Source organism: Nomascus leucogenys, chromosome 5, assembly GCF_006542625.1.
Source record: "Nomascus leucogenys isolate Asia chromosome 5, Asia_NLE_v1, whole genome shotgun sequence".
NCBI lineage: Eukaryota > Metazoa > Chordata > Mammalia > Primates > Hylobatidae > Nomascus > Nomascus leucogenys.
In genome coordinates, this window is record NC_044385.1 from 85,817,724 (window position 1) to 85,844,784 (window position 27,061).

Below are 27,061 nucleotides of genomic sequence, written 5' to 3' on the forward strand. Positions count from 1 at the left end.
GGATTTTTAAGAGTCCCTAGTAAATCGTATCGTGATAAGCAAAGTCCTAAAAAGTGTATTGTTTTATAGGGTTGAACAACACAGACATCTTATTTCTAAAAAACGTTCATATAATGTAGCAGTTCTTATACAGTATGTATTTTGGGGGATACTTTATACATGTGTGTTTCATGATCCAAAGGTTATAAACAAACAAACAAAAAAGGGGTCATTGGACAGCCATATCAAATGAGTCCTGAACAAGCACTCAAAAAATATCGTGGAACTGAAGATCAAGAATGCCTTCAAGAATACATTAAGTATGACATTTCACCACTTTTAGAAGTTGTAAAAAAAAAAATTGATCTGAGCTTATTGCTGCATATTATAAAGACAGTATAATGATAAGAGGGTAGAAATTGAAATTATATTGTTTGGTTTAAATAACCACCTAGCACTAAATAGCTGTGTGACTAGGTCTCAGTTTCCTCTACTGTAACATGGACAAAATAGTACCTGCAATATAAGGATATTTTAAGAATATTTTTATTATTACAATATCATTAATGAAATGCCTCAAACACATTTACCCAGCAACAATTCAAGAAAAAAACATTTTCTGGCTTGTATCAATTATATATGCTTCCATCAAACATATGGGGGAGTGCCAATTTTCATAGTTCCTATAAGAATATGAATGCTTTCTATTCAGAGATGTTGGAATATGATGGTACACTGAGTTGATCAGGAGTAAAATGGATGCACCCAATACAAGCTGCATCACGTGGCAGGGAAGCTATACTGGCGAATTAAATATGGAAGGCAAGATGTAGTTCTCAACCTCAAGTCTAGCTATTATACCTCTAAAGATTTAATTTACATATATATGCACATTGTTTTTAATATTCTAAATTTAATGTTCATTATGAGATTTCATTCTGGAAAAAAAGAGTTAGCTTTCCTGTGTTTTCTCCACGAAAGTACTACTTTCACTTGAAATTAGACATTCCTAAAAAATTAACTTAGAACACTGCCCAATAATACAATTAACATTTGTTTTATATTTTTCCCTAAAAGTACAATTTAAAATATCAATGTGCATTTTCCCCTCCTTCCAAAAAAAGCATTATAAACAGCCTATATTCCAAATAGGCCTTTACTTGACAGGTATATCAGTCTCATTTTATGTTATAAAATAAAATTTTAATAAAACAAAATATAAAAATGATAGCATTAAATACAAGTAGGCTGCCATAGATTCTGACTTTTTGATCGTACTTCATCTCTATTTGAGTCTTAGCCTATTTAAATAGATTCACCTACCCAACTCAACATTTTTCAACATATTATAATATCCTGTATATTTTTGTGACATAGAAAACTAGGAGATTTAATTATTTGAAAAAAAGTTGAAAAGCTTATGAATGTCTTCTTGTTCTGAGTTCTATTTCAGTCAGCATTAATGGATACTCAAGCTATACAAGTCAGGGATCTCTTTAGCACAGGTTTCACTAAACTCAAAAGTCTTTACTTTTTCCTAAGTATTCAATTTTGTCTCAAGTCCCTAAAATGAGATTAGATTAGACAAACCTAACTTAAATCTCCATGTTTTCCAGGGGAGTGACTTTTAGGTACTATGACAACAAGACTAATTTTCTCAAAGCAAACAAGCACATGCAGGTCTCACACATTCCCACTAAACACCTTGCTTAGGGTTATTTAACCTTAAGAAAAGGCAATGCTTCATCATACTTAATTACTACTTTCTAGAAGCTCCTGCCGACTTCAGCTTTAGGAATAAGTGGAAAATATTTTAATTTGGAAAAAATCCTTAAAAATACATTTCTGTATTCTCATACATATTCCTGTAGTGGAACAGGAAAAAAAATTTAAAAAATTAATACTAGTCACCAAAGTCTGTAAGAATATAGAAATTTTGTGATCTACCTTTCAGTTTTCCAGTAAAATTATTTTCTTTGGTAACTAAATGTAAAAATGTAAAAATTTTCCCCAAGTGCCAAAAACAAACAATAAATTATAGCTACTTTGTGGAAAATAAGTTTATTGTAATAATTACATGATCGATGTTTTAGAAAGAAATCTAGAATGACAGTAAAATTAATCAAAATAATTTTTCTAGTATTACCAAATCCAATTAAAAAACTGCTATCAATGAAAATAGGAGAACATGATACACTGTGCTCTGGCGCAAACAATTCATCATCTTAACCTTCAATATGCGTTGCTATTAGTTGAACTTTTTATGACCGTGAAACTTATGAAAATGGGAAACTATCCTTTGAGGAACAAACTAGAATATCCCAAAGGATGTGCAGGTGCTGACTATTAAACTGTTTCAGCTTAAGTTGCTATTTATTGTGAAATCGGTCTCAGGTAAAACAACAAATTACTTATTAACCCATCAGGGATGTAACATTACTGGCCCTTCTTAACTTTGCTCTGAGTTTCTTTCCAATTCCTTCCACACTTCGCAAAATTTTCAAGTAAATGAGATACTTCAACCTATTCACATTTCTTTAATAAAGTATGTTTGTAATAAAGTTTTCCCCAGAGTATAATTTGATTTCCCATTGTGTGTTCTCTTCCCTTTTGTTCAGAAGTGATATACAATAAAAATATTATTTTTATCTCCCAATTATGAGGCTAAATACAAGCACAGGTAGCTATATACAAGATGGCAGCCACAGTGTGCTTAAAGGTAGGCTTGCTGATAAGGCAGCAGTTTTTTGAGTTGCTGCTAATCACATATTCAAGGGAAACATCCAACTAAAGTCCCACTAGTCTCATATGAACCTAATTTATTTATCTTTTTTTTTGTCAGATGGAGTCTTGCTCTGTGGCCAGGCTAGAGTGCAGTGGTGTGATCTCGGCTCACTGCAACCTCCGCCTCCTGGGTTCAAGCAATTCCCCTGCCTCAGCCTCCCGAGTAGCTGGGACTACGGGCGCACGCCACCGTACCTGTCTAATTTTTTTTTTTTGTATTTTAGTAGAGACAGGGTTTCACCATGTTGTCCAGGATGGTCTTGATCTCCTGACCTCGTGATCCACCCACTCGGCCTCCCAAAGTGCTGGGATTACAGGCGTGAGACACCAGGCCCGGCCATATGAACCTAATTATGTTTAAAATGTAACATAAAAAAGAGCCTTAACATGTACCCTCTCCTTCTATCTCTCCCTCTCCTCTTGTCTCTATGTGAGAGTGTATGAGAATAATCTAGAAAAGGCCACTGCATCTGATGTACAAAGAACATATCATTTTATTCATTTTTGTTTGTGGTATTCTAGGTTAATGTCACCTTTTTAATTACATGAGTTAATATATCTTATTATTATGTATTAGTTATTAAGTTGATTTCTTTTCCCTACATTATCAATCTATTTTTATTCTTACTACCATATTAGAATAATCTAGGCATTACCTTTTGCTACATTATTTCAGGGAACAAACAAAATACTTAAAATGTGGAAAAGAAATAAAAATTAGCAGTCATTTACTCCTACAGAACCTGGCAGTCAAATCCAGTTATTATCCCATTTAGCAATGTATAGTAAGAATAAATCTTACCAAGAAAGAAAGAAAAGTAAGCCAATTAGTAAAGGTCTGTTTTTATTGTGAAGAACTTAAAGAGTAAAGACTAGGAAAACCTATCAGAATTAAATTATTTTTCAAAGTTGCAAACTCAAAATATGCAGCACCTGAAATTGATCTAATTCCTTAAATAAACAGATACTAAAGGATAATAAGAAAAACAGTCTTATAGTTAGCATATTTATTTTGTTCTAGGTTTGGAGCATTATAGCTCCAAGTTTGATCTCAGAATAACAAAGGTGCTAATGAAGACATAAGTCTTATGTGAAAAGACTCCAAACACAATTTTCAAGTTGTAAGCCCACCAAATTAAGCAAGGATAGAAGATGCTTCCTATTATAATTGCACAAGCTGGCTCAACACTCGACCATAGGACTTGTACATGATTTTTCTTCCTCTAACACATATAATGAGTCAATCTACAAGATTTAGGAGCACACAGGAAATGCTTAGTGCTTTGACATTCCTTTTGATGATGTAGTTGGTCCACATAGTAGTCAGCACAAATGGCATTTAGAGTTGACAAGGATCAAATTTGTGTAATCTAAATGATTTGGCAAAATGAGTTTTGTTCTGGCTGTCCTCCTTATCACAAACAATTTTACACTAAAAATACCCTCTGACTGGATGATTTCATTTTTGTTTGGCACTTCACTACTTTAGTCTGAGAATTCAGTAGAATAATAAATTATATTTGATCAACAGATGCAGCAAGATTAACTGAGTTATAATTGATTTTATATTTGTTCACAACATAGATTTCAATTTTATAAACCAAAAATTGACTTAAAGTCGGCAAACAGCACGAATGACAAGTCTTTATCTAGATGAAACATAAATTTAACAAAATTGTAGAAATACTCTAAAGCCAGAGCTATACATGTGAAACAGGTAGCTATTTATTTATTTCACAGTATTCTATACGGGAGCATAAAAATAAAAAAGGATAAAATACAATATCAATCCTATTATAATGAGATTGAAAATGTAAAATTACAGTACTTCTATTATTTGTACATGGCTAACTTGTTTTGAGGGTATACGTATGTTATGTAATTTGATCTTCAAAAAGTAACATCCCTAAGAGATGCATGCTGTTATCAGAAAACTGAGGCTCAGTAAGGTTAAGTAATTTGCCTATACTCGTATCACTAATAATCTACAGAGATGGGACTCAACTCCAAGATGCTTGGATGCCAGAACTTGCATCTCAACTACTGCTGTCTTCCCACTAGAACGGCAAACAGCAAAACATCACTATTAATAACAAATGAATTGGCTGAGTCCCATCATAGGCAGGTTTCATCAATCACTTAAGATTTGAAGAAATCAGGAATAACCATGTCTCTCTTTGATTGTCATCACAGGCAATTCAGATGGGAGTTATATATAGGAAATTAAGTTACGGGAGAAAGAGACTGGATTTTATGAACTAGAAAATAATAACTACAAAGTTTGGCACATATGTCTATACCCATATACAAAAAGAGAACACCAATATAATGCTTCTCCACTTTTTGTGTGCAGTAATAATCCTTTTTAAGGCAGGGATTTGTTGCCCTCTAAATCTTAACCTCAAAGTGGGGTTTCCAGATATTCAAGGTCTTAGAACCTATGATTAAGAAAGAAGTGTAGTGGCCTTTTTCAGTACTTTAAAATACTATCAGGAAATGTTCATGTGCTCAAAAATAAGCCACAGAAATAAAAATGTATTCTATATGAGAATAGGTGATACTGCAAACTCAGAGAGTCCACATAACAGCTACATATGTCTAACTAAAACAGAAAAATGACACATTTTTAATAAGTATAATTTGGTAGAAAAATTCTTTTGAAATAGGTTACCTGTAAGGAGTTCTGTAACAAAGGGGTGTGAAGAGGATGAAAGCATTAGGAAGAATTTCTTTGAGATGTTAAGCAAAACAAATAAGATGTCAGATGAAATTTGCTTAAGGAGATAAGAGTGTTGTACTGTGCTAATAATTTTGGATAAAGAAAGAGAATAGTAAAAGAACTTTCAGTAAAGTTGGGCTAATGGATTAATTAGTATGGGCTTCCACCCGTACCAATTAGGAGAAGCATCACCTGGATAACAGAGCATTAAAGAAGAGACCATGTAGTCTGGGTTATGTGAGAAAAAGCAATTAGATCAAAATCCTCTCATATGAATGGAAAGTGGGAACAGTACATACATTATGCTTCAAAGCCACAGTGACCAATGAAAGGCAGAAAAATTAGGTTTAAACTCAAAGGACAAACATGAACACGCTACAGCTGTTGGATAGATTAAGGGGGATGAGGTTGCTCACAAGATCCAACAAAAATTCCATGAGCTCAATTCATCCTGTAGAAGCATGATATCATTTGCTAATAACAAATAGACTGGTTAATAGCATGCAATGAATCCAAAACCAGTCACAAATAGAAAACAATGATTATTGCTATACAGCACTACATGAATAAAGGTATGAAATTCACTTGGTATAAAGCTTGATGCCCGATGTGCCACCGATTTACTCAGCATATAGTATGAGGTCAGATATTTCCACCTAGTACCTCCAATCTGAACTTTTATTCTACACTCAAGTCTTACAGTAAGTAAAAATCTATTACAGAAAGATGCTGACCTTCTACCCTTCACCTTATCCTTCATCCCAGCAACCAGGCTTTACATTAATAGTCCTCTAATTTTAAAGGAACACATTTCATGTTTTGAAATAGAAGCAGATCTGAAAACATTCTTCTATCATGAACCCATCAGTGTAAATGGACAATTATTATACCCAAGGAGCATGAAAATAAATTATGCCCTATGCTGATTCTCTCTAGTAAGTTATCAAAAACACTCTTAAAAATTAAAACCTTGGCTTTTCTTGCAAACTCTCTGAGCAGCAATGTACCTGAAGCTGTTAAGGAACAGGCCTTGGAGTCAGGCAGGCTTCCATTCAGTCTTAGCCCTACCAACTCTGAAGCTTCTCTGCAAAGACATGGAGCTTCTCTAACCTGCAGTTATCTCACCTGTCACATTCTGGACCTCAAAAAAAACACCGTAAAGATGAGGTGGGACACTCCATGCAAAGCACTGGGCACTGGATCTAGTAAGAAGCAATTATTCAAACCATGGCCGTTGTTTTGGTTTTGTTCTGTTGATGATGGTAACAAAAATAAAGCTAAACAAAATTACAATGCAAACTTACTCCCTATTTCTTGGGAAATTGATCAGTAGTTCGAAATAGAACCATTCCCAATGAGCACATTATCTATAGTAGATTGTTTAAAAAAAAAATTAATTCCCAGTTGAGAATTCTCAAGTAGAAGAGAAGTGAGTTAAACTGCTGTCAAAATAAACAGCTGTTCCTCAGAGAAGCTTCAAGATTTTGAAACTTTTCCCCCTTGGTCTACAGGGCTTGAGGCAGCAGTCTGGAACAGATGTTCCTTCTTTAGCTATTGTAAAAAGGCTCTCACAGAGCAAACAAAAAAATGAACCCGAAGGGCTGTATCTATACAAATTAGTCATGAGATCCTAGAAACACTGAGGAGAGACTGTATGAGTTAGTCAAAGGTATAGCAAAAAGCTTTTAAACCCAGCCTTTAACTACTTAAGTTTAAATCCCAAGACAATCTTAAACTATACATATTTTAGATCAATTATTTACAAACCAAATGATTGTTCCAAAAAAAATGGCCACTTTTTCTTTTCTTCTATTGGGAGAAGGGTTAGGTTTCAAGCTAGTCCCGTTTGACACAGCAATAGCAGTTATGCATTTAATAGATGTTAACACAGGTCAGCCACATATGGTATAGACCGCGGAGCCAGACAGCCTGGGAAGAATCTTAGTTCCTTGGCAGCTATGTAATGACAGGCAAGTCAGGATCTCTCTGTACCTGTTTCCTCATCTGAAAAATGGGAATAATAATAGTACACATACCACATCTGGTTGCTACTATAAGGATTAAATGAGTAAATATAGCTCCAGACACATGGTTAGCTCTATATATGTTAGCTATTAAATCACCCATTGATCATCTGTTACTCAACAAATTTATCTATTATATGCCATGAATTGCACTAGAGAAAGATAAATATGACAGACACAAATCTTACTAAAGGAAGAAATGTCTGAACAGAGATTAGAGGGATGAGTACGATAATTTAGCCAGGCAGAGTATGGAGAAAGTTCTCCAAACATAGGAAACAGTAAGTACAGTGGTCTGAACTCGAGAGAAAACATTCCATGGAAAACTGCCAATGCGGGGAGTAGGTATGGAGTGAAGACAGTGGTTCCAACCCCCGATATGTAATACAAAAATTAGCCTTCACTTTATGATAAAAGCTCATTCATGACCAGAAGTACACCTAAATGCCAGTGGATGAATAAACAATGGAAACATTTTAACAGTACTTTTTAAGAAGAAAATTTTTGCCTATTAACGTGGATTTCCAGAACAAGATCTTCAACAAATAAAACTCTACATCTTTCTTTAGCTACAGATCTAATATTTCCATAGTGACTCATTCACATTAACCTGGTTTTCAAAGTTGAATAACAAGGAATTAAAGAGCAACCTAAGAGATCAGAAGACCCTGACAAAACGAGATATTTGTCGGGAGTTTTTGCCAATATTACCACTCCGGACTTCAAAGAGATATATTTTGTCTAAAATTTAAACAATATAACCATATTTACCCCCCAAAAAGAAAGAAAAATAGAAGAGAAAAAAGTACTTGTATAAAATCTCACAACCTTGTTACAATTACTTCCCTTCCAGCCTTCATGCTTATTTTTCTCCTAAATACAATTTCTTCTACATACTATTGTTTAGATTTAATACATTTTTATATTTAGTGTTAACAATTTTAATTTAGTGCAGTGTACACATGAATGTGTGTGTGGTGGTAGTGACTTCTAGGACCCATGAGAACTCTGAAACAAAGTAGAGCTGTCACTCTGTTACCCACTTTTTGGAACCCTTTTCCCAAACACTTTCTCTCTCTGCCCATTTGCCCACATGAAATGCCAAGTTACCCATAGAATGCCAAAACCCTCTAATCCTTTTAGATCTATTAACCTCTATTATATGCATAACTGCTATTGCTGTGTCAAACAGGACTAGCTTGAAACCTAACCCCTCTCCCAATAGAAAAAAAAGAAAAAGTGGTCATTTTTTAGAACAATAATTTGGTTTGTAAATAATTGATCTAAAATATGTATACTTTACATAGTTGGGATCTGGATTCAAATCCCAACTGGATCACTTACAAACAATATGGCACTGATCTCATGTGGAAACCCTCCAAACGTCAGTATTCTAATTTGTGAAATGGAACACAAACTGTGGAATATAAGAGGCAGCATGACATAATGTTTAAGAGTTAGGGCCCTTAAAGAAGGCTTTAGAGAAGATTATACGGGTTTAAATTCTAGTTCGACCATTTTATAGCAGTGTAACACTGAGCTGGATATGTTCCTTCTCTGTGCCTCAGCTTCTTTATCTGCCATAGAAGAACTGTGTGGCTTCTCTGACATACTGTATGTAAGGCATTCAGAAGAATGCCTGGCTTATAGAAAATACTCAGAATAGAAGGGTATTATTACTTCATATATTCATTTTATACTTGATGCATAATTGTATCAGAGGTCCCCAAGACACCCTCATGTTTGATAATTTGCTGGAAAGGCTCATAGAACTCAGAAAAGCCATTATATTCACTGTGATGGTTTATTACAAACACTATTAAAAGGAAAAATGTGCAAAGGGTAGACTTCAGGAGAAACCAGATCCAAGTTTCCCATTGCCCTCTCTCAGTGGAGTCCAACAGACAATGCTTCAACATCCCCAAAACAATATGTGACAACATGTACAGAGTATTGCAAACCTGGGAAGCTTCTCTGAGCCTTGGTGTCAAAGATTTTATTGAGAGTCAGTCACTTAAGCATAGACTGCCTGGAAGACTAATCTTAGCTATTCTATCTCCAGCTCAGTAAGAGGTCAAATGGAGACAGTGTGGCCTAGGGCCCCAGGTAAACAAAACAGGTGTGTTCACCATAAATCACATCGTTAGCATATCTATATAGGTTGGCCCAAGTCCCCAGGTATATAAAACGCCCTTATCAGGCAGAATATTTCTAGGTCTCTTAGTAGCCAGTCACGGGCCAGTGTTCTTTGGAATATGAAGGTTTTGAGCACCCCAAGCCTGCTGAATTAACCTTTTACTGCATAATAATTTATTGAGCAACTACCATGTGCCAGGAGCTATGATAAACATTAAATATATATTACCTCATTTAATACTTAAAACATTTTTATGGGGAAGGAATTCATATTACTTTTTTAAAACCAATGTGGAAACTGAGGGTCAAGGTTAAATAAGTATTCAGACACATAACTCGTATGAAATTCAAATCTAGCTCGCTCAGACTGCAAAGTCTTTACTATTTCCACTAAGCCATATTGCTTCACAAAACATTACAAAATTTAAAATAATACATTGCAAAGTATGTGACACATACAGGTATATCAAAAATATATTTATTCACCAAATTCATTTCTGACAATGAAAAATAATTTACAGAATTGCTTTGAATTTGTGGAGAAATTAGAACTGTGACCAAATGTATATTTCCTGTAAACTAGTTTTCCTTTAAAATAGTGTTTTTATTAAAAGGCTATCTAATCCTAACTAAATAATTATAACCAAGTCCAACAACCTCAGCAATAAAGTTTTCCTGAGATTAAAAAGAACCAGTTCTTTAAATTCAACCTTCTTTTTCTTCACACCTCAAAACTTTTTAATCGCCACAAACAATTGCTAAAATACAGAAATGACTTACCCATCTATTAAGAATAACAATTTTTCATTGTAGAAATATAACACCAGTTTCCGTAGGGAGGCCACAATGCCTTCTCACTTTAATATGTGTGTAGTTCTTTTCTTCCCCCCTCCTAATCAGCTAATATTTTTGAAAAGATATTTTTAATGCCTAAATGAAAGGATTCCACATCAAAGACCTGACCTCCCTATTAAAGTATCCTAAAGGAAACTCTACGAATGTAAAACCTATTCAAAGGCAAATTGCGTGTAGCTTATTGTACAATGCATTAAGGAAAAAAAGCCTTATAAAAGCTGCATGGAATTTGGTAAAATTATATCACAAAAATACAAATTCATCTTGAAGTATAAAGAAACAAATTCATAGCCAAAAACTTATTACAGAAGTTCTCTGTAATCAGCCAGCAAGGGAGTCTTTATGAAGAACTTCAGAATTTGTCACTTTTTCAGTCAAAATGTTTGATTACAGCTTAATGTTGGAAAGGCCAAAAGGAGAACAAACCATACATTTTTCAATAGATTTTTAAATCTAAAATTTTATAGCTAACTTTCAAAATCAGAAAAGATTGGTTTTCCTACAGCAACAAGAGTAGAATGATGTAATGAGATAATAGATAAGAGAGTATAAACAAAAAAACTTTTTAAAAAACAATTTTTTTTTACCATACCATGAATGTGGTTCTGAAGTTATTCAGGTCAGTAAGAAAGTCTTCCACAGACACCTTCTTCACATCAGTGGCATAGTATCCCATTATACTCTGGTATAACTTTTCCATGTTTTCATGTAACTTCGAAAGTGTCTCATATTGTTCTTTTGCACTGATAACAAATCTGTATATTATAGTTAAGGTATTCTGAAATTTACAAAGTAATGCTTTGGGGGCAGGGGGAACTCTGTAAATCCAATGTTTTAGTCTAATAGCCACCATTACTACATTTCCAAAATTCTAAAATTTCTTCTAATAGTTGACCATTCTTAAAGTCAGTCTATACTGCATAGCAACAAAATCTTAAATTCAATTTCCAATTAACTTTGGGAAATCATTAGAAAAGATTTATATATTTAATATTTCTCTTTAACAAGTTTAAACAATTTTTCTTCCAACTTACTATAATAATATAATATGCAGATCATACAATATTATTTAAAATTATAGTTCAGTAGTTGCAGCTGAGTAATTGCAATGATATGGAAATCAACAGTACAAGCATTAAACACAACAGTTAAATTGGACAACTTGGGATCAATTTTTAGCTCCTATACTTGGTAGTAATGTGCCTGTGGGCAAGTGCCTTCATGTCTCTGTGCTTCAATTTCCTCATCTGTAAAATGGGAACAATAATATCACCAACTCACAGGGCCATTGAGAGGACTAAATGAGTTAACACATGCAAAGTTCTCAGAAAAGTGGGCATTTAGTAGCACACAAAAATACTTGTTATTATCATCCCTCACTTATTTTAAACTTTAAGTTTCTAAAAGCAAACAAAATAAAATTTTAAGAGTTAAACTGAAAAACTTCTTCCATTATCGAAGCAAATTAGTGTTCTAACCTCTCTTAGAAAACTGGTATATAATTTCCTTTATGCGTTAGAGTATTAAAAATTATGATTACACACACAGACACACACATATAGAAATGTTCTTCTCTCACTCATGACCACATAGTTCAAAACACACTGAAATTAAGAAGATGAATTTAATGTGAATGTGACAGCCACTGACATTAGAAAACATTTTCTAAATAAACAATGAAATTTTCTTTCTTGTGTGGCAAATTGCTAATGCAGTCAGATATAACATCACTATACCACATCCAGAAAAAATGATTCTTTTAGACCATCACTCATAATTGCCTATGGCTCCTTTAAATTAACATTTAAAGAAATGGAACATAGTTAAATTTCTGAAGTCCTTTTACTAACTTTGACTAGCCAGTAGCAAAATTTAAAACAAAAACCAGTATTCAGGCAGGCCAAGAGAAAGAAGCTAAAAATGGGATTTTTATATCTAAAATTTTTTTTGGCCCACAATTTCAAAAAGATATGGTTCTTCTGGCCAGAACTTACATCAGTAGAGAATGAAATAAGGAAACTGATGCAGGCCCTTTACTTTGAGAAAAATAATGAAAGACCAAGGAAAAAAGAGACAGCACTACTGCCAGGTAGAGAGTAAATGTAGACTAGCATATGAAAGAATTCTAATTCTTCATCACCATCATCATCATCATCACCTAAAAGAAAACACAAACGTAGTTAGCTGTCCTTGTGCAAACTGTTAAACTCCAACTTCTGTATTTGTCAAGAGCTTTGGAAAAATACGTGAGATACTCAACAAAATAAACATTTCATAAAATTCATTAGGAAAATATTGATATAAGCCCAATTACTTGATGTTTTGGGAAATCTATTTTGTTTTCCTTTACCAACACTGAGGCCAAATTCTCATGAATTTCTACTAGAATCACTGTCATCTTCCCATTTGAGAGGTAGATAACAACCAGATCTGTGTTTACATGCATTGAACCTCAAGTATTAAGTGTTGGCCAACTACGACTTGGAATTCTACTCCTGGTGTGCCAGTATTGCTCATTACCAAACCACCTACCACAAATATATTCCACATTTATTCTTAGGTCACACTGCCATTATTACAGTTCTGTCACTGAGGATGCCCATAACTGCCATTAACATACTTTATAAGGATCAGCATCATTCAGTCCTATGTGTCTAATATATTTCATAGACTTTCTTAAGTACACAGGATCCACCAAGCCATTCAGTAAGTGTTCACTGAGTTCCACCGTATTCCAGGCACTAGGAAAAACAGTAACTAACAAGTCAGGCAAAGTCCCTGCTGTCATGAAACATTTTAGAGTATGGAGACAGATAATAAATAAATGAATCAGATTTTCAACATAGTAATAAGTATGATGTAGAAAAAAAATTTGATATTACGTAGAGTGACAGAGGTTAGGTAGTTAAAGTCTTGGCTAAAAAAGTGAGATTGACTAAAACAACAGAGGCTTGACTGTTAAAGAGCAGTGAGCTGTCCATTGGGTAGTACTCCCTTGTAAGTATAAGACTTCAGAAAACGAAAAGATTATTATAAATTTGGGGACTCAGACAGAATTAAGAGCAGCACATTTAATGCTAGTTTTAAAAGTTTGCTAAGAAGGAATTAAGTGAAAGACAGGCAAGAAAGAAAGAACAGAAGAAAAGGAGAAGGAAGTGAGAAGACTAATTCAAGAGAAGAAAAATCTGCTACAATAAATCACCCAATTGCCCCACTTCCCACTCTTACAACTGGGCCATGTATTATACAAGTTTATGTTTCATCCATTCCAATCTTCTATTTTACCTCCTAGTCACCACAGTTCAAAGTTCAACATACTAAATTCCTTTATCTGAAAAATGCTGTACATTATGCAGTGTAGAATATAGATATAAGTAAATCTTTCTGTCAATGAATTTACTGGGCTGGCTTTAGCATCTACCCAGTGATTTCAGAAGTTTCTAAAGCATTGCTATATAGAATAACACACAAAAAAGTGTGAAAATAAAGTGGGATTTCAATGAACAAATTTAAAGAATATAACATGGAAAGGAGTCAAGTAACTTGTCACATAAGTTGTAATAAATACAGAAATATATAAATGTCTAGCAAAATAAGTTTTTCTGAAAGACTCAGGAGAGGGAGTAGGAAGAAAATAGAAAGGCAAGTGCTCATGCAAGAAGAATTTCAAGTGCAATGCTCCAAATTCTATTTGTTATTCTCCTTAAAATAAGACATATCACAGAATTTAAAGATCATGAGAAAGGAACAAGCACTACATGACACAAATCCTGGCATATTCTTAATTTTCTCACTGATAAAAATTTAGTAAGTACGTACACCTCACACATAATAGCTTGCATGTAACAATACTGATATACATTGAATTTGGTTTCACATTTTTCAAGCAAGTAGTTACTGTGGAAATATTCAACTCTAATTAAGGCTCTGACTAGACTTAGCAAGTGGGAGGTAATAATTATTACTAAAACGCCAATGATATTTGAAATAATAGTGCATGCTTTTTAAAGGATGCACTAAATTCCATTTTTTAATATTAAGCAGTATATTTAAAGAGTAAGCATACACAGAAAGAATAAAAATACAATACACTGTCATCAAGTGCTATTAGTAAAATTTCACATTACAATACAATTGTATCTTAATAATTTAAAACAATTCAATTAATTGATTTAACAGTTCACTAAACTATAATTATTTAAGTAATTACTTGTAAGATACATCGTTAACAAATTTAAAAACACACATATTCTTCCAGAATTGGTGAATGAACCAAACATTTGATATGTACCTAGATGAATAAGGATTTCAATGAAAAACGTGAACAAAGTTTAAGTGGTTAATAACAAACTTGAGGTATATTTTATTCATTGTGCATTTTAGCTTCCAAATTCTTCAATTTTTTAACATCTAAGAAGCTCACAATTTGCCATTTTAATAAGATCTGTATAAATGCATTTAATATGCAAAATCTGACTTGTCAGTCCTAATTAATGTAAACAAAGACTCGCAATGAATGAATTTAATTACTTCGAAACTAGTATGTCTAACTAAGATGAAAAGCAAACGAGTGCAATCTAATCTCAGCAAAGAATATTTATGATTATAAGCTTTGTCAATAGCAAAGTGCACCAACTGTTCATATATCTGACTTCCAAGAGATACATGAATGCTAATCAGTTCATTAGAGGCTTCTAGGTTGTGATATTTAGCGACAGGATGTAGTAGCTTTCTTGTCCATGGAGTATAATTGTACTCAGAATGAAAAATTGTTTCCAACAAAGCATCATCCTTCCTGTTTCTGATTTCCTGCTGGTTGCTTTTTATGAGCCGCATACCTTTCAAGAAGCCGACATCATTCAGTTTCTTGTGTCATATAAATACAAGTATAGATATGTTCTGAGATCGTCTGCTAAGCAAGATTCTACAACCTTTACTCCAAGCTGAGGAATTCATCTTGGTTCTATAAACCTGAGCTTCATAATTAGTGCACTCATAGTGTACTACCAGAAGCTACATGCAAGCAAAATCTTTTCTGAACTGCTTTGTATCTATAGGGAACAATAATAAGTAGTTCAATTAACAGTACTTAGTTATTAAACTGTCACATATGAACATTTTAACATGATAAAATTAAGAAAAAAGCTAAGAATGATGAAACATATAACTGCAATAATATATTTATTTTAAAAAGCACCCTTTGTCATATGAGAAGGTAGTACAAAAAATTTTTTGATGAATACAGATTTCACCTTTACTTAAAAGAAAAAGAAAAAAAAAAAAAGCCTTACTCAGTATGGTGATAAAGGCATCCTCCCTAATGAAATAAGAAAGTGGATGGGTGGCAAGATACAAAAGGAAACAAACACGTTAGCCTGAATTGATTGCTGCTGGAGTATATTTTTATATTTCCCGACTGAGACAGTGAAGGAAGCTAAAACTCAACTAGTTCACAATTAAGCTGAAAGCATATACAATAAAATCTATGACAAGCCAAATATGAATTTTGTGATTCACTAAATCTCAGGAGAGAAGAGGTAGAAAGAGGAAAAATAGTCATTTTATTTCAAGTACCTCAGTTTAAGATATTAGGAGTGTCTATTTATAAGAGCTCATTTTAGAAGTGAGTTATCTTTCATACAGAATTCATTTGTCCATATGGGATTTTAATAATGCATTGTAGTAATATTTTATTACAACACAAAAGATATCAGTCTGTAATTTCACAAAATGGTTTGCAAAGCAACTCAACATTACTTTCAGGAAATAAAAAAGTTTATTACTTCAGTTACTCATTAGAGATTAAGCTACAAAGTTAGTGATAATAAAGATAATTGAATACAAAGGAAACCTTAAACAGGACACAAGCCTCATGCTATTAATCGTGTGTGTGTGTGTGTGTGTGTGTGTGTGTATGTATATACACACATATATATTTATCGATTTATTTAGGTTAGGAAAATATCAATAGAAGTAGTGACTATAATAAACTCCATTTTGATTTTGTAACCGTCTAGTATTTCTAAAGGAAATATTAAATTTTATGGAGCACAAACTAATTTATAATATATGCCAATTCTTGAAGCTAAGCTGACTAGTTAAACCCGTTTATAAAGTCTTATATCTGCTTCCTCAGACATTTCAAAGGTATCTAAATCACATCATGAGTTTAGAGTCAAACTTCCTCAAACTGAGTTTTAATATCCTTTCAATTCATCATGTACATCAGAAGGAAATAAGGTATATGACAGGGAAAAGATGAGAGAACATGCTATTATCTAAGCTGATAAAAAGGAAAAAAATGGAAATTAATGGGCATACATTTGTGGGTGGGCGTGGTGGCTCACGCCTGTAATCCCAGCACTTTGGGAGGCTGAGACTGGCAGATCACTTGAGGTCAGGAGGTCGATACCAGTCTGGCCAATATGGTGAAACCCCGTCTCTACTAAAACTACAAAAAAATTAGCTGGGCGTAGTGGTGCGTGCCTGTAGGCCCAGCTACTTGAGAGACTGAGGCAGGAGAATTGCTTGAACTTGGGAAGCAGAGGTTGCAGTGAGCCAAGATCATGCCACTGCACTCCAGCCTGGGTGACAGAGTGAGACTCCGTCTCAATAAATAAATAAATAAATAAATAAATAAATAAACAAACAAACAAACAGACATACATTTGTGTATTATTCATGATAGACAGACACTTTGATAAACTTCCCTGCAAGAAGGCAAAGGTTAAACTTTCTGTAATTTGGCACTACAGAACGATCTCTGGTTACACAAAGACACCTAAAATATTAAATAAATTGTATCTCTAGTTGACTAGTGACTTAAGTTATTTAGATATCAAAAGGATATGGACATCTTTGTCACAAACTTGTCATGCAAGTCCTCAGGAGGGGGAAAGGTTTCCAATTCCTTCTCAAGCTGTTGAAGCTGCCTTCCCATCTGCCTCAAATTCTTTTCCAGCGTTTCTACAGAGACTAAAAGAGAGTATATTAAATGCCCTGAAAGGACAAAATTATAATATATAAAAGGTAAGACACCCTAGAAACAAAACATTCATGAAAACAACTCACAATAATGTAAGAAAATTCATTATAAAATAAAGAAAAATAAATTTCACTTTTTTTAACCTTTCAATTTAAAATCTAGTTATAAAAGAAATTCAGTAAGACAGTCTTTAAAACATAAGACAAAATTTAAGAAATGCTCACACACACAAATAAACCACACTTAAGAAATAAGTTTCATTAGAATTCTTGACCATTGGAAATACTACAAAATCATCAGTCTATTCAGAGACAAAAAGAAAACATTTTTAAAAATTTGACTGATTTAAATATAATTTTGACATTTTTCAAAATCATCTCTTGACAGGGGACAGTGAGGAGTAGATGGGAAAGATGGAGAAAAGTGCTTTCTATTGTCCAAGCTTATCTACAATGGGAAAGAAAAGGTATCAGAGGCTACTTATAATGACAAATGTCAAGCTTTCTTTACTGATATCCTGAACACAATTTGTGTTTATTATCTAATAATATTTTTCCTCCTTTGACTTAAAGTGGCTCTCACAGTACATATGAAGAAAAAATGGTAAACCAGGGCACTGTGTCACTATGAGAATACACTAGTCACCCAGCAGAACAGACATGAAGGATCATTTCTGAAAATCTTTTCATAGTCAATTTTATATGACACTAGGAAAAAGATTTAATAGTGCAAAAAGAAGATAGAGTGACCTAAACCAACTTTTAAAATATTTTCTTTAGGTACAAATGAATTCTAGGTTAAAAAAAAAATCTATTGTTTTTGTTCAATGTGAACTATATAAAATGATGTTTAAAGAATGAATACAGTAATTCAAGGTAATCTGCCATTCTTAGGATTTGAATTAATCCTGAAGGATTTGAATTAATCCTGAAGAATGGGTGCAATTCAAGTTTTATCTATAAGGATAGGAATATCCTTGGAAACTAAATGCCCAACAAAATGAAACTGAGTTTTTTTTTTTTAATTTTAAGCTTGGTTCAAAAGAATAAAATAGTAGGGAGACATTAAAAATAATGTATAAGAATATGAAATGGTGTTTTATTGTTTTTTTTTAACCTCGTTGTACAGAAAATAACATTTGGTATTCTGACATTAACAGCTTTTAATAAAACTTAAATGTGTTTTCTTATTTTAAAAAATTAGCAACCTAATTCTCAGATGCAACGTTTAAGGAGTCCAATGATTGAACTCTTCCGAGAACCACATACAATACTTGTTTGTGCTTGAAGAGTGATGGTACTTTAACTGTTTGCTCCCACCGTGATGAAGGTAGTCTGGATTTATACTCATGCATATTTTCTCAGTAGGTATTTTTTTTCCTTCTCATGTATTCCCTTTCTGTGATACTTTGAATTTACACACTAAATGCTATAATAATACACACAATTATCTGAGTCATTGTCTCAATTTTAAGAATCACAGATTCTTACCTTTTTAACTATTTAATTCATTTCCCCAATACCTTGCTGTGCACTGCTCATAGTGGTAACATATATTTCCTATGTTATGCTCTTTCATTTTTATGTCTGCTTGTCAATTATCCATAACCAAGATTCTATTTGATTAGGCCAATGGTGTTTCATTTACTCTTCTCATTTCCAATTTTTTTCTTTGCTTCTTTCAAAGTTCTCTATCTGCATTACAGAAGAGATTCCTTTTGCTCTCCTAGTCTATTTGATCTCTCCCTGAAAGTCTCATTAGCATTTCCTCTATCATTTTTCAAGAACTCTTACAGGTGGTTCAGTCACTTTTTATACTTCCTAAAACTCTGCAACTTCTGATTAAATAAAGGTTCAAAAGCAAGCTGGGCATGGTGATGTACATCTGTAATCCTAGCACTTTAGGAGCTGAGGCAGGAGGATCAACTTGAAGCCAGGAGTTCAAGACGAGCCTGGACAACAACAAGACTCTGTGTCTCCAATAATTAAAAAGAAAAAAAATTAGCCAGGCATGGTGGTATGTGCCTGTAGTCCCAGCTAATACGGAGGCTGAGGTGGGAAAATTGCTTGAGCCCAGAAGTTTGAAGCTACAGTGACCAGTCATGGCACCAACGTACCACAGCCTGAGTGACAGAGCAAGACCCTGTCTCTTTTATTAAGTAAATACACGCTCAGAAACGTTTATAAGCCATACATCCACTTTGTGCTATAAATTAGGTTCAAAAAAGTAGTGTATTAGTAGTATAATGATAGCAGTAATTGTTATAATAATAGCAGTGACAATAAAAATAATAGTAATGGTAATAACAACATCTAAAATGTGGTAAGTGTTTACGTATGTCAGGTACTGTCTTGAGTGTTTTCTATTAATTAACTCATTCAGTCCTCACAAGAACGTCATGAAGTAGGCATTATTATTATTCCTGTTTTACAGATGAGGAAACTGGAGCTCAGTAGGTAAGTAAAAAGGTCAAACTAAAAATTGGTGAAGCTAGAATTTGAATTCAAGCAGTTTCATTCCAGACCTTATTTTTAACCACTGTGTTATATATAAATTATTATAGAAATTACCATTTTATTTTCATAACCCCTGTAACATTTAAATAAACAGATATAATTTTCACATAATAAGGGGTTTCTTGTACATTCTTGCCCATTGCAATCACAAGCAATCCGTATTCCCTGCCTAAACCCAGGGAATATATGCCTAAGCATTCTGGATGGACAGGTGAGTGTGCAGTTATATATATAACTTTTTATATACGTATTTATTTTTAAGTAGTATATATATTAAAGTGGTACCTCACCTTGAACAAAACCACATACTTAAAATACTTAGTCTGCTTAACCAATTTTATTATGCACACATGTCAAATTAGTAAAAGATCTAGAGAACAGACCAATAGGTCTGAGCGACTCCCATATGAGAAAAAGCACAGGGCAAATGTTGGGAGGGAACATAGATTGTTTGATTTTTTTTCTGACACCAAATACATTGTTCCAACACCAATCAATTGTCTAATTCTCCAATACCAACTGGGTGTCCTACAAGTGGAGTTAGTGCAGACTCCATAAGTTAAGGAAAAATCCTTCAATTCTGATACTAACTACCCAGATTTAGTGTCAGGCTGTACATGTAGAAGGGCTCACTCCCACAAAACTACCCTCATTTCAGATGCCAGTTGCCAGTCTAGAGGACCACTCTAGACTAACTCACTATAAATTTGGGGATTCCCAAAACTCCCTTCCCTGAAGTTCCACAATTCACTAGAATGACTCACAGAAATCAGGAAAACACTATACTTATGATTATACAACCCATGAACAACCAAATGGAAGAGATGTCCAGGACAAGGAATGGTGGGACGGGGGTGGTTCACAGTTTCATTGCCCTTGCAGCACATCCACCCTCCAAGCACATCCATGTGTTACCAACCCAGAAGCTCCCCTATCCTCTTTCAGAGTCTTTATTGAAGCCTCATTACAAAGGCACTATTGATTAAATCACTGGCATTTGTGATTGAGCTCAATCTTCAGCCCCTCTCGCACCCATACATTGGGTATAAGCCCATAGTTCTAACCCTTTAATCGTGTGTTTACTGCTTCTAAAGACCAGTCTTCATCCTGAAGCTATACCCCTACCTGCCTTTAGTCACTACATTCACATACAAAATATGTGTCACTCAGGAAATTCCAAAACTTCTAGGAGCTTTGTGTCAGGAACCAGGGAGCAAAGACCAAATATTTACTTTTCATTGTACCATATCAATATAGAAGTACACGTCTGGTCAGAGGGCAGAATTCCAGTGGGGAGGTGTAAGAAAAGCACATTTTCGGCTCATTCTCAGAGGTGCCTAAAGTCTGGGCTGCCCTCAGAGAAAGCCAGCTACTGGTAACTGAAGATAGAGCCACCCCAATGGGTGAGTGCTTCTCAGCTAGGTGGGAGAGGGATTTAGTCCACTGGATAAAAGGTCTGTGACTTTTCCAATTCTGTGGTTGTCAGTGGGCCAGGAACCACACTCTTTATGATTGGAAGCAATTTCTCCCGGGCTTCATTTCCACATTAGTGAAATGAGAAGGATCTCACTGCATATTTTTACCTCACAGACATTTCACAAAAGTTCGCATGCTATAATATAGGAAGAAATTTTTAAAAAGAATAGCACTATGTTATTATTAGAACTAAATAATAAATGAAAAGCTTAAAGACTGAAATAAGTGATTTTAGAATCAAAGAAAAAGTAAAGTCATCATATCTTCAACATCATCATCACCAGACCACGGACAGTCAGCCTAAGAAGAAGGGTTGCTATTTTAAAGAGTAAAATAGTAGGACTGTTTGGGGCGTATTCAAACATTTCAGGTCAACATCATGAAGAGTAAGCAAGCTATCTTCAAAAAAATAAAATGGTTCTTGAGGCTACTCTACAGATGCAAATCTCACTAAGCCTTTTCTTATGCTTCATCAGAAGCCTCTGATTACATTACTTGCACATTATGGTTAAGCAGATTTAAATGTAATTGACCAACCTCTCACTTGGTTTTTAAATAAGGACCAACACACGCTTGGAAGAAAGAAAGGAGAGTGAGAATTCTGGGCTAAGAAAATGTATGCCATCTGATGGGTAAAACTAAAGAGCATTTTAAGAATTCCCTTGGTGTATTTATAAGTCGGATCTAAATAACGGGAACACATGGACACAGGGAGGGGAACAACACACAGTGGAGCCTGTATGGGTGGCGGGCAGGAGGAGGGAGAGGATCAGGAAAAATAACTAATGCATGGCAGGCTTAATACCTAGGTAATGGGTTTATAGACATAGCAAACCACCACGGTATACATTTACCTATGTAACAAAACTGCACATCCTACACATATACCCCAGAACTTAAAAAAAAAAAAAAAAAAAAAAAAGAACTCCCTTGGTGTTTTTATTTTTTCAGCAATTATTCTATTTCTATAGACGATACTTGTATGTATCTTCAAACATAATTTTAGCCACATTTTTCACATGTGTCAAGTTCTTTGAGGGCAGGAACTATATTTTATGTCTTAAAAATCTTAACTATATCCGGATCACAAGGTCAGGACATCGAGACCATCCTAGCTAACACGGGGAAACCCCGTCTCTACCAAAAATACAAAAAATTAGCCAGGCATGGTGGCGAGGGCCTGTAGTCCCAGCTACTGGGGAGGTTGCGGCAGGAGAATGGCATGAACCCGGGAGGCAGAGCTTGCAGTGAGCCGAGATCGTGCCACTGCACTCCAACCTGGGTGATGGAGCGAGACTCCATCCACCGCCCCCCGACAAAAAAAAGGAACAAACAAACAAAAACAAAACAAAACAAAACAAAAACTATACCAAGGAGTATTAAATTGTACACTCTTAAAGAATTTTTAATTTACTGGTGTCTCTGTATGTGACCTATGTGTGAATTTTATCTTTCAATCTTCTCACCAAGAAATTAATCATATTTTTTGTATTCCTGTTCATTCTTTGGAAGAAAACTAACAAAACAGAGCCATCATCAAACAGAGCTAGCTAGACAATTTTGACTTTTGCATTTTCCTCAGTTAACATTCCACCAGATGACATCTCTCAGTCACTTCAGACATCGTGTGTCTCTTATCTCCAATCAGCTCCCTATGTGTAATCTCCATACCACAGAAGGCAAAAGGACCAAAAATCCCATTTCTTGTGCTAGAAACCTGCTGGTCTTGACCCTTTCCTCTCTTGTAATTCTCAGATTCAAACAATCATGACACTTAGGCATTTTACTTGACAAATAGTACTTAATACCTTCCTGACTTAACACCTTTTTTTCTTTCTCTTTTTTTTGAGACACCATTTTTTTCTTTTTTTTTTTTCTTTTTGAGATGGAGTCTCGCTCTGTTGCCCAGGCTGGAGTGCACTGGCGTGATCTCGGCTCACTGCAAACTCCGCCTCCTGGGTTCAAGTGATTCTCCTGCCTCAGCGTCCTGAGTAGCTGGGATTATAGGCGCAAACCACCACCCGGCTTATTTTTGTATTTTTAGTAGAGACGGGGTTTCACCATGTTAGTCAGGCTGGTCTCGAACTCCTGACCTCGTGATCTGCCTGCCTTGGACTCCCAAAGTGTTGGAATTACAGGCGTGAGCCACTGCGCCTGGCTGACTTAACACTTTTAAAGTCATAGGGAACCTTTTCTCTTCTCTGATCTCTGGTCTCCTACAGTTTTTCTCCAGCGTCGTTTTCACACTGTGCATAGGGGTTTCCAGACAATCAGTAAAGCTGCCCCTTTCTTGTTTAATGCATGTCAGTCAACTGGTTACATAACATCTGAGTTCCTAAACAAAGCCCCACCTACAACCTGGGGTGCTCTACTTCATATCCCGCCAACATTCATCTCCAAAATACATACTGCTTATAGTTCCCCTGACCATATCCCTCTTCATCTAATCTGTACCTGATCCTGGAAATAATGTGTGTCTATCTGCCTTGTGCACTTCACCATTCATGACCAATGGTCATAACCATTCATAATTTACAAGGAGTCAAAAACTAGAGCAAGTACACAGGTAAAGTGCCCGTTCTCCCCATCACAACTAGTAATTATCTCTATCTTTGCAATTACTACTCTCTATTTACATTTATCTTTTTATCTGTCTTCCTCTCCCAAATGGCTGGGAATTCCTTAAGATAAGACACCATTCATCTTTGTATTTTCGTTACAAAACATATTGCAGATACCCAAATGTTTGGGTTTTGGATTTAACTTTAACCCCTCCAGATAAGAGCATTAAAAATGAAATAGGAAAATATAAGATTAAATATCCCAGACATTAAAATCTAAGACACAGACTTTTCTCCAAGTGTCTTATTATTATGATAATTATACACCAGAGGTGTTAAAGAAGCTTTAGAGTAAAAGTTAAAATCAAAACTATAAATATTTAAGTTTAAAGCAATCATGAATACATGCTTTTTATAACACCATGGCCTCTATGATTTACTAGATTAAGATTTCAAGTAAGAAAGGAGAGGTTACATAATCTTTGTAATTAAAAAAAAATCCTCTATGAGTATCTCCTGGAGGTGTTGGTCATTATTTCATAATAAGCTTACTAAAAAATGCCACACTCACTCTTACATATCATGATACAATCCAGGGAAATTGATTTCTTTAAGGAAAGCTTAAAGAACAACTTATTACTATAGACAATTTAAACATGCAAATTAAATCAAACCTTCCTACACTCATAGAATCAATTGTTTCATGTGCAAAATTATTTAGTTTCAGGCTCCAAGCAATATATTTCTTCCTAGACAATTGTAATAATAAAAGCATTTTATAAAGCTATAACAACATTTTATAAATGCAAGTTAAAATAATAAAATTGTAGGGACAAGATGGTCCAAAACAAACCTCAGTAGTGTAAAAAAAACTTGACTATTAAGTAGGTCTACAACAAAACCTAAATTCTAGAATATCATTATAAAATCCATTACATGACAAAAAGATACGAAACTAAAACAATACTGAAAAAAAATCAAAGTAAAAGTAAATTGTAGCTTAGTTCATAACAGGCAAAGATAAATTGAAATAAACTGTGCTGCCAGGTGCAGTGGTTCACTCCTGTAATCTCAGCACTTTGGGAGGCTGAGGTGAGAGGATCACTTGAGGCCAGGGGTTTGAGACCAGACTGGGCAACATAGTGAAACCCCATCTCTATAAAATTTTTTAAAAAAATTAGCCAGGGGTAGCGGTGCCTGCCTATACTCCTAGTTACCCAGGAGGCTGAGGCAGGAGGATAGCTTGAGCCCAGGAATTTGAAGTTACAGTAAGCAATGATTGTATCACTGCACTCCAACCTGGGCGACAGAGGGAGATCTTGTCTCAGAAACAAGAAAGACAAAGGAGCAATGCTAAGTGAACAGTGAATCATCCTCATCAAGTAGTTGTACCTTCCCTGACTCACTTGACTCAGATCTTCTTTCTTCCCATTGTTCTGATTCTTGATGGAACCCCCGGTAAAAACAAATGGAATTTGCATTCCCTAATTAATTTACTATACTGTATGCAATGATGGTTTAATTTTTGTTGTTTTTACATAATACTGCAAGAGAAATGCCTTCATTTGCTATGGAACATGGAAAGAGGAAAGGGAGAAGGCAAGTGGAGGAAAGGGAGAAGGCAAGTGGAGGAAAGGGAGAAGGCAAGTGGAGGAAATGAATACAACCAATTAAAGGCCTCCAGTCAATTCTGTCAAGCTATTTCATCCCCTGAAAGAAAGAGCCAGCCCTGTCCTTTACAAGTACAAAGAGGGTATTAAAGGCAGGCAGCCAGAAGAGCGTATTAGTGGGAGAAGCCCATCTCAAAGGAAATCATGTTTACTCATAAGATTTGAGAATTCCCTTAGATAAGATGTTCAAAACCATGGTATAAACATTACATAAAAAGAAGTGCATAACAGAAATGTTTAATAACAATATTCAAAATGTTCCCTTAGTATAATGGTTCTGTGTACGTGTACATGGGAGGGCAATTTTACTGCTTTTTACTTTGTCACAGGGGAAATGTTAAGCACAGACTAACGGACTTTCAAGTAAGACTAGTTTTCACTTGCTGCTATTGGAGACCAGGTCAGCCTCACAAGTCCAAGATTGTGTATTAGCTGGACTTCAAAAAAGTCCAAATTTTTTCTCATGCCTAGATCCTTCCCCTGAACTCCAATGGCCTATTTGGACATGTTTCCTTAATGTTTAGTAGGCACCTTAAACTCACTTTTCCAATTAGAATTTATCTTCCTCCTTGACTTGCCCCTACATCACAGTAAATCATTAGTTTTTATAACTCTTTTCTCTTTCATGCCCCACACATCTAACCATAGAGCACATCTTGCTGGTTCTAACCTCAAAATGCAATCATTTTCCAAATACTTCTTACCACCCTCACTACTCTTCCCGATCCAAGCCAACATTATTCCTCCTCTAGATTATTTTAGCAGCATCAGAGTGGTTTCACTCATTCTACCATTATTCATCTACACTTTTTCCTCAACAGAGCAGCCAAAGCAATCCTTTGAAAATTTAAGTCAGATGTCATTCTTTTGCTCAAAACCTTCCAGTGGCTCCTCATCTCAAAGTCAAATCTTTACAATGAACAGTAATGCCCTACAGGATCTATTACCTTTGTGACGTTATCTCCTATTATGCTCCCCCTCCCTCCCTCTGCTCCAGTCTCACTTCCATACCTTGAGGCCTTTACACTTGCTTTTCCCTCTGCCTGGAATAGGCTTCTCTCAAATACCAACATAAATGGCCTCTCCATGACTCTTAAGTTTTTCTCAAAGACCACTTTCTCTATAAGACCTTTTCTGACCACTCAATCTAAAACTGCAAAAAAACCCTGCCCTGGCATGCCAGAGTCAGACATAAGACATACATTGACTTCTTTCATTGGCTTGGTTCTATATCTGCCACCTAAAATGTAAACTTCAAGAAAGCAGAGGCTTTTGTTTTCACACCTCTTTGGTGCCTTGGAATGGATGAGGTATTCAGTAAATGACTCATTGAACAATGAATAGATGAATCTTTTT

The 27,061-nt window shown here is 34.8% G+C and overlaps 1 protein-coding gene across 5 annotated transcripts in view; it reads right to left on the reverse strand.

Moving 5' to 3' along the window:
- Nucleotides 1–27,061, reverse strand: part of DIAPH3 (diaphanous related formin 3) — a 496,362-nt gene that overhangs the window by 154,671 nt on the left and 314,630 nt on the right. For all 5 annotated transcript variants that reach the window (XM_030813469.1, XM_012506844.2, XM_030813468.1 and 2 more), the window contains 2 exons: nt 17,348–17,472; nt 11,090–11,254 (listed from right to left, as the gene is read on the reverse strand). In XM_030813469.1, coding sequence (XP_030669329.1) covers nt 11,090–11,254; nt 17,348–17,472 — 290 coding nt within the window. The remainder of the gene's footprint in view (nt 1–11,089; nt 11,255–17,347; nt 17,473–27,061) is intronic.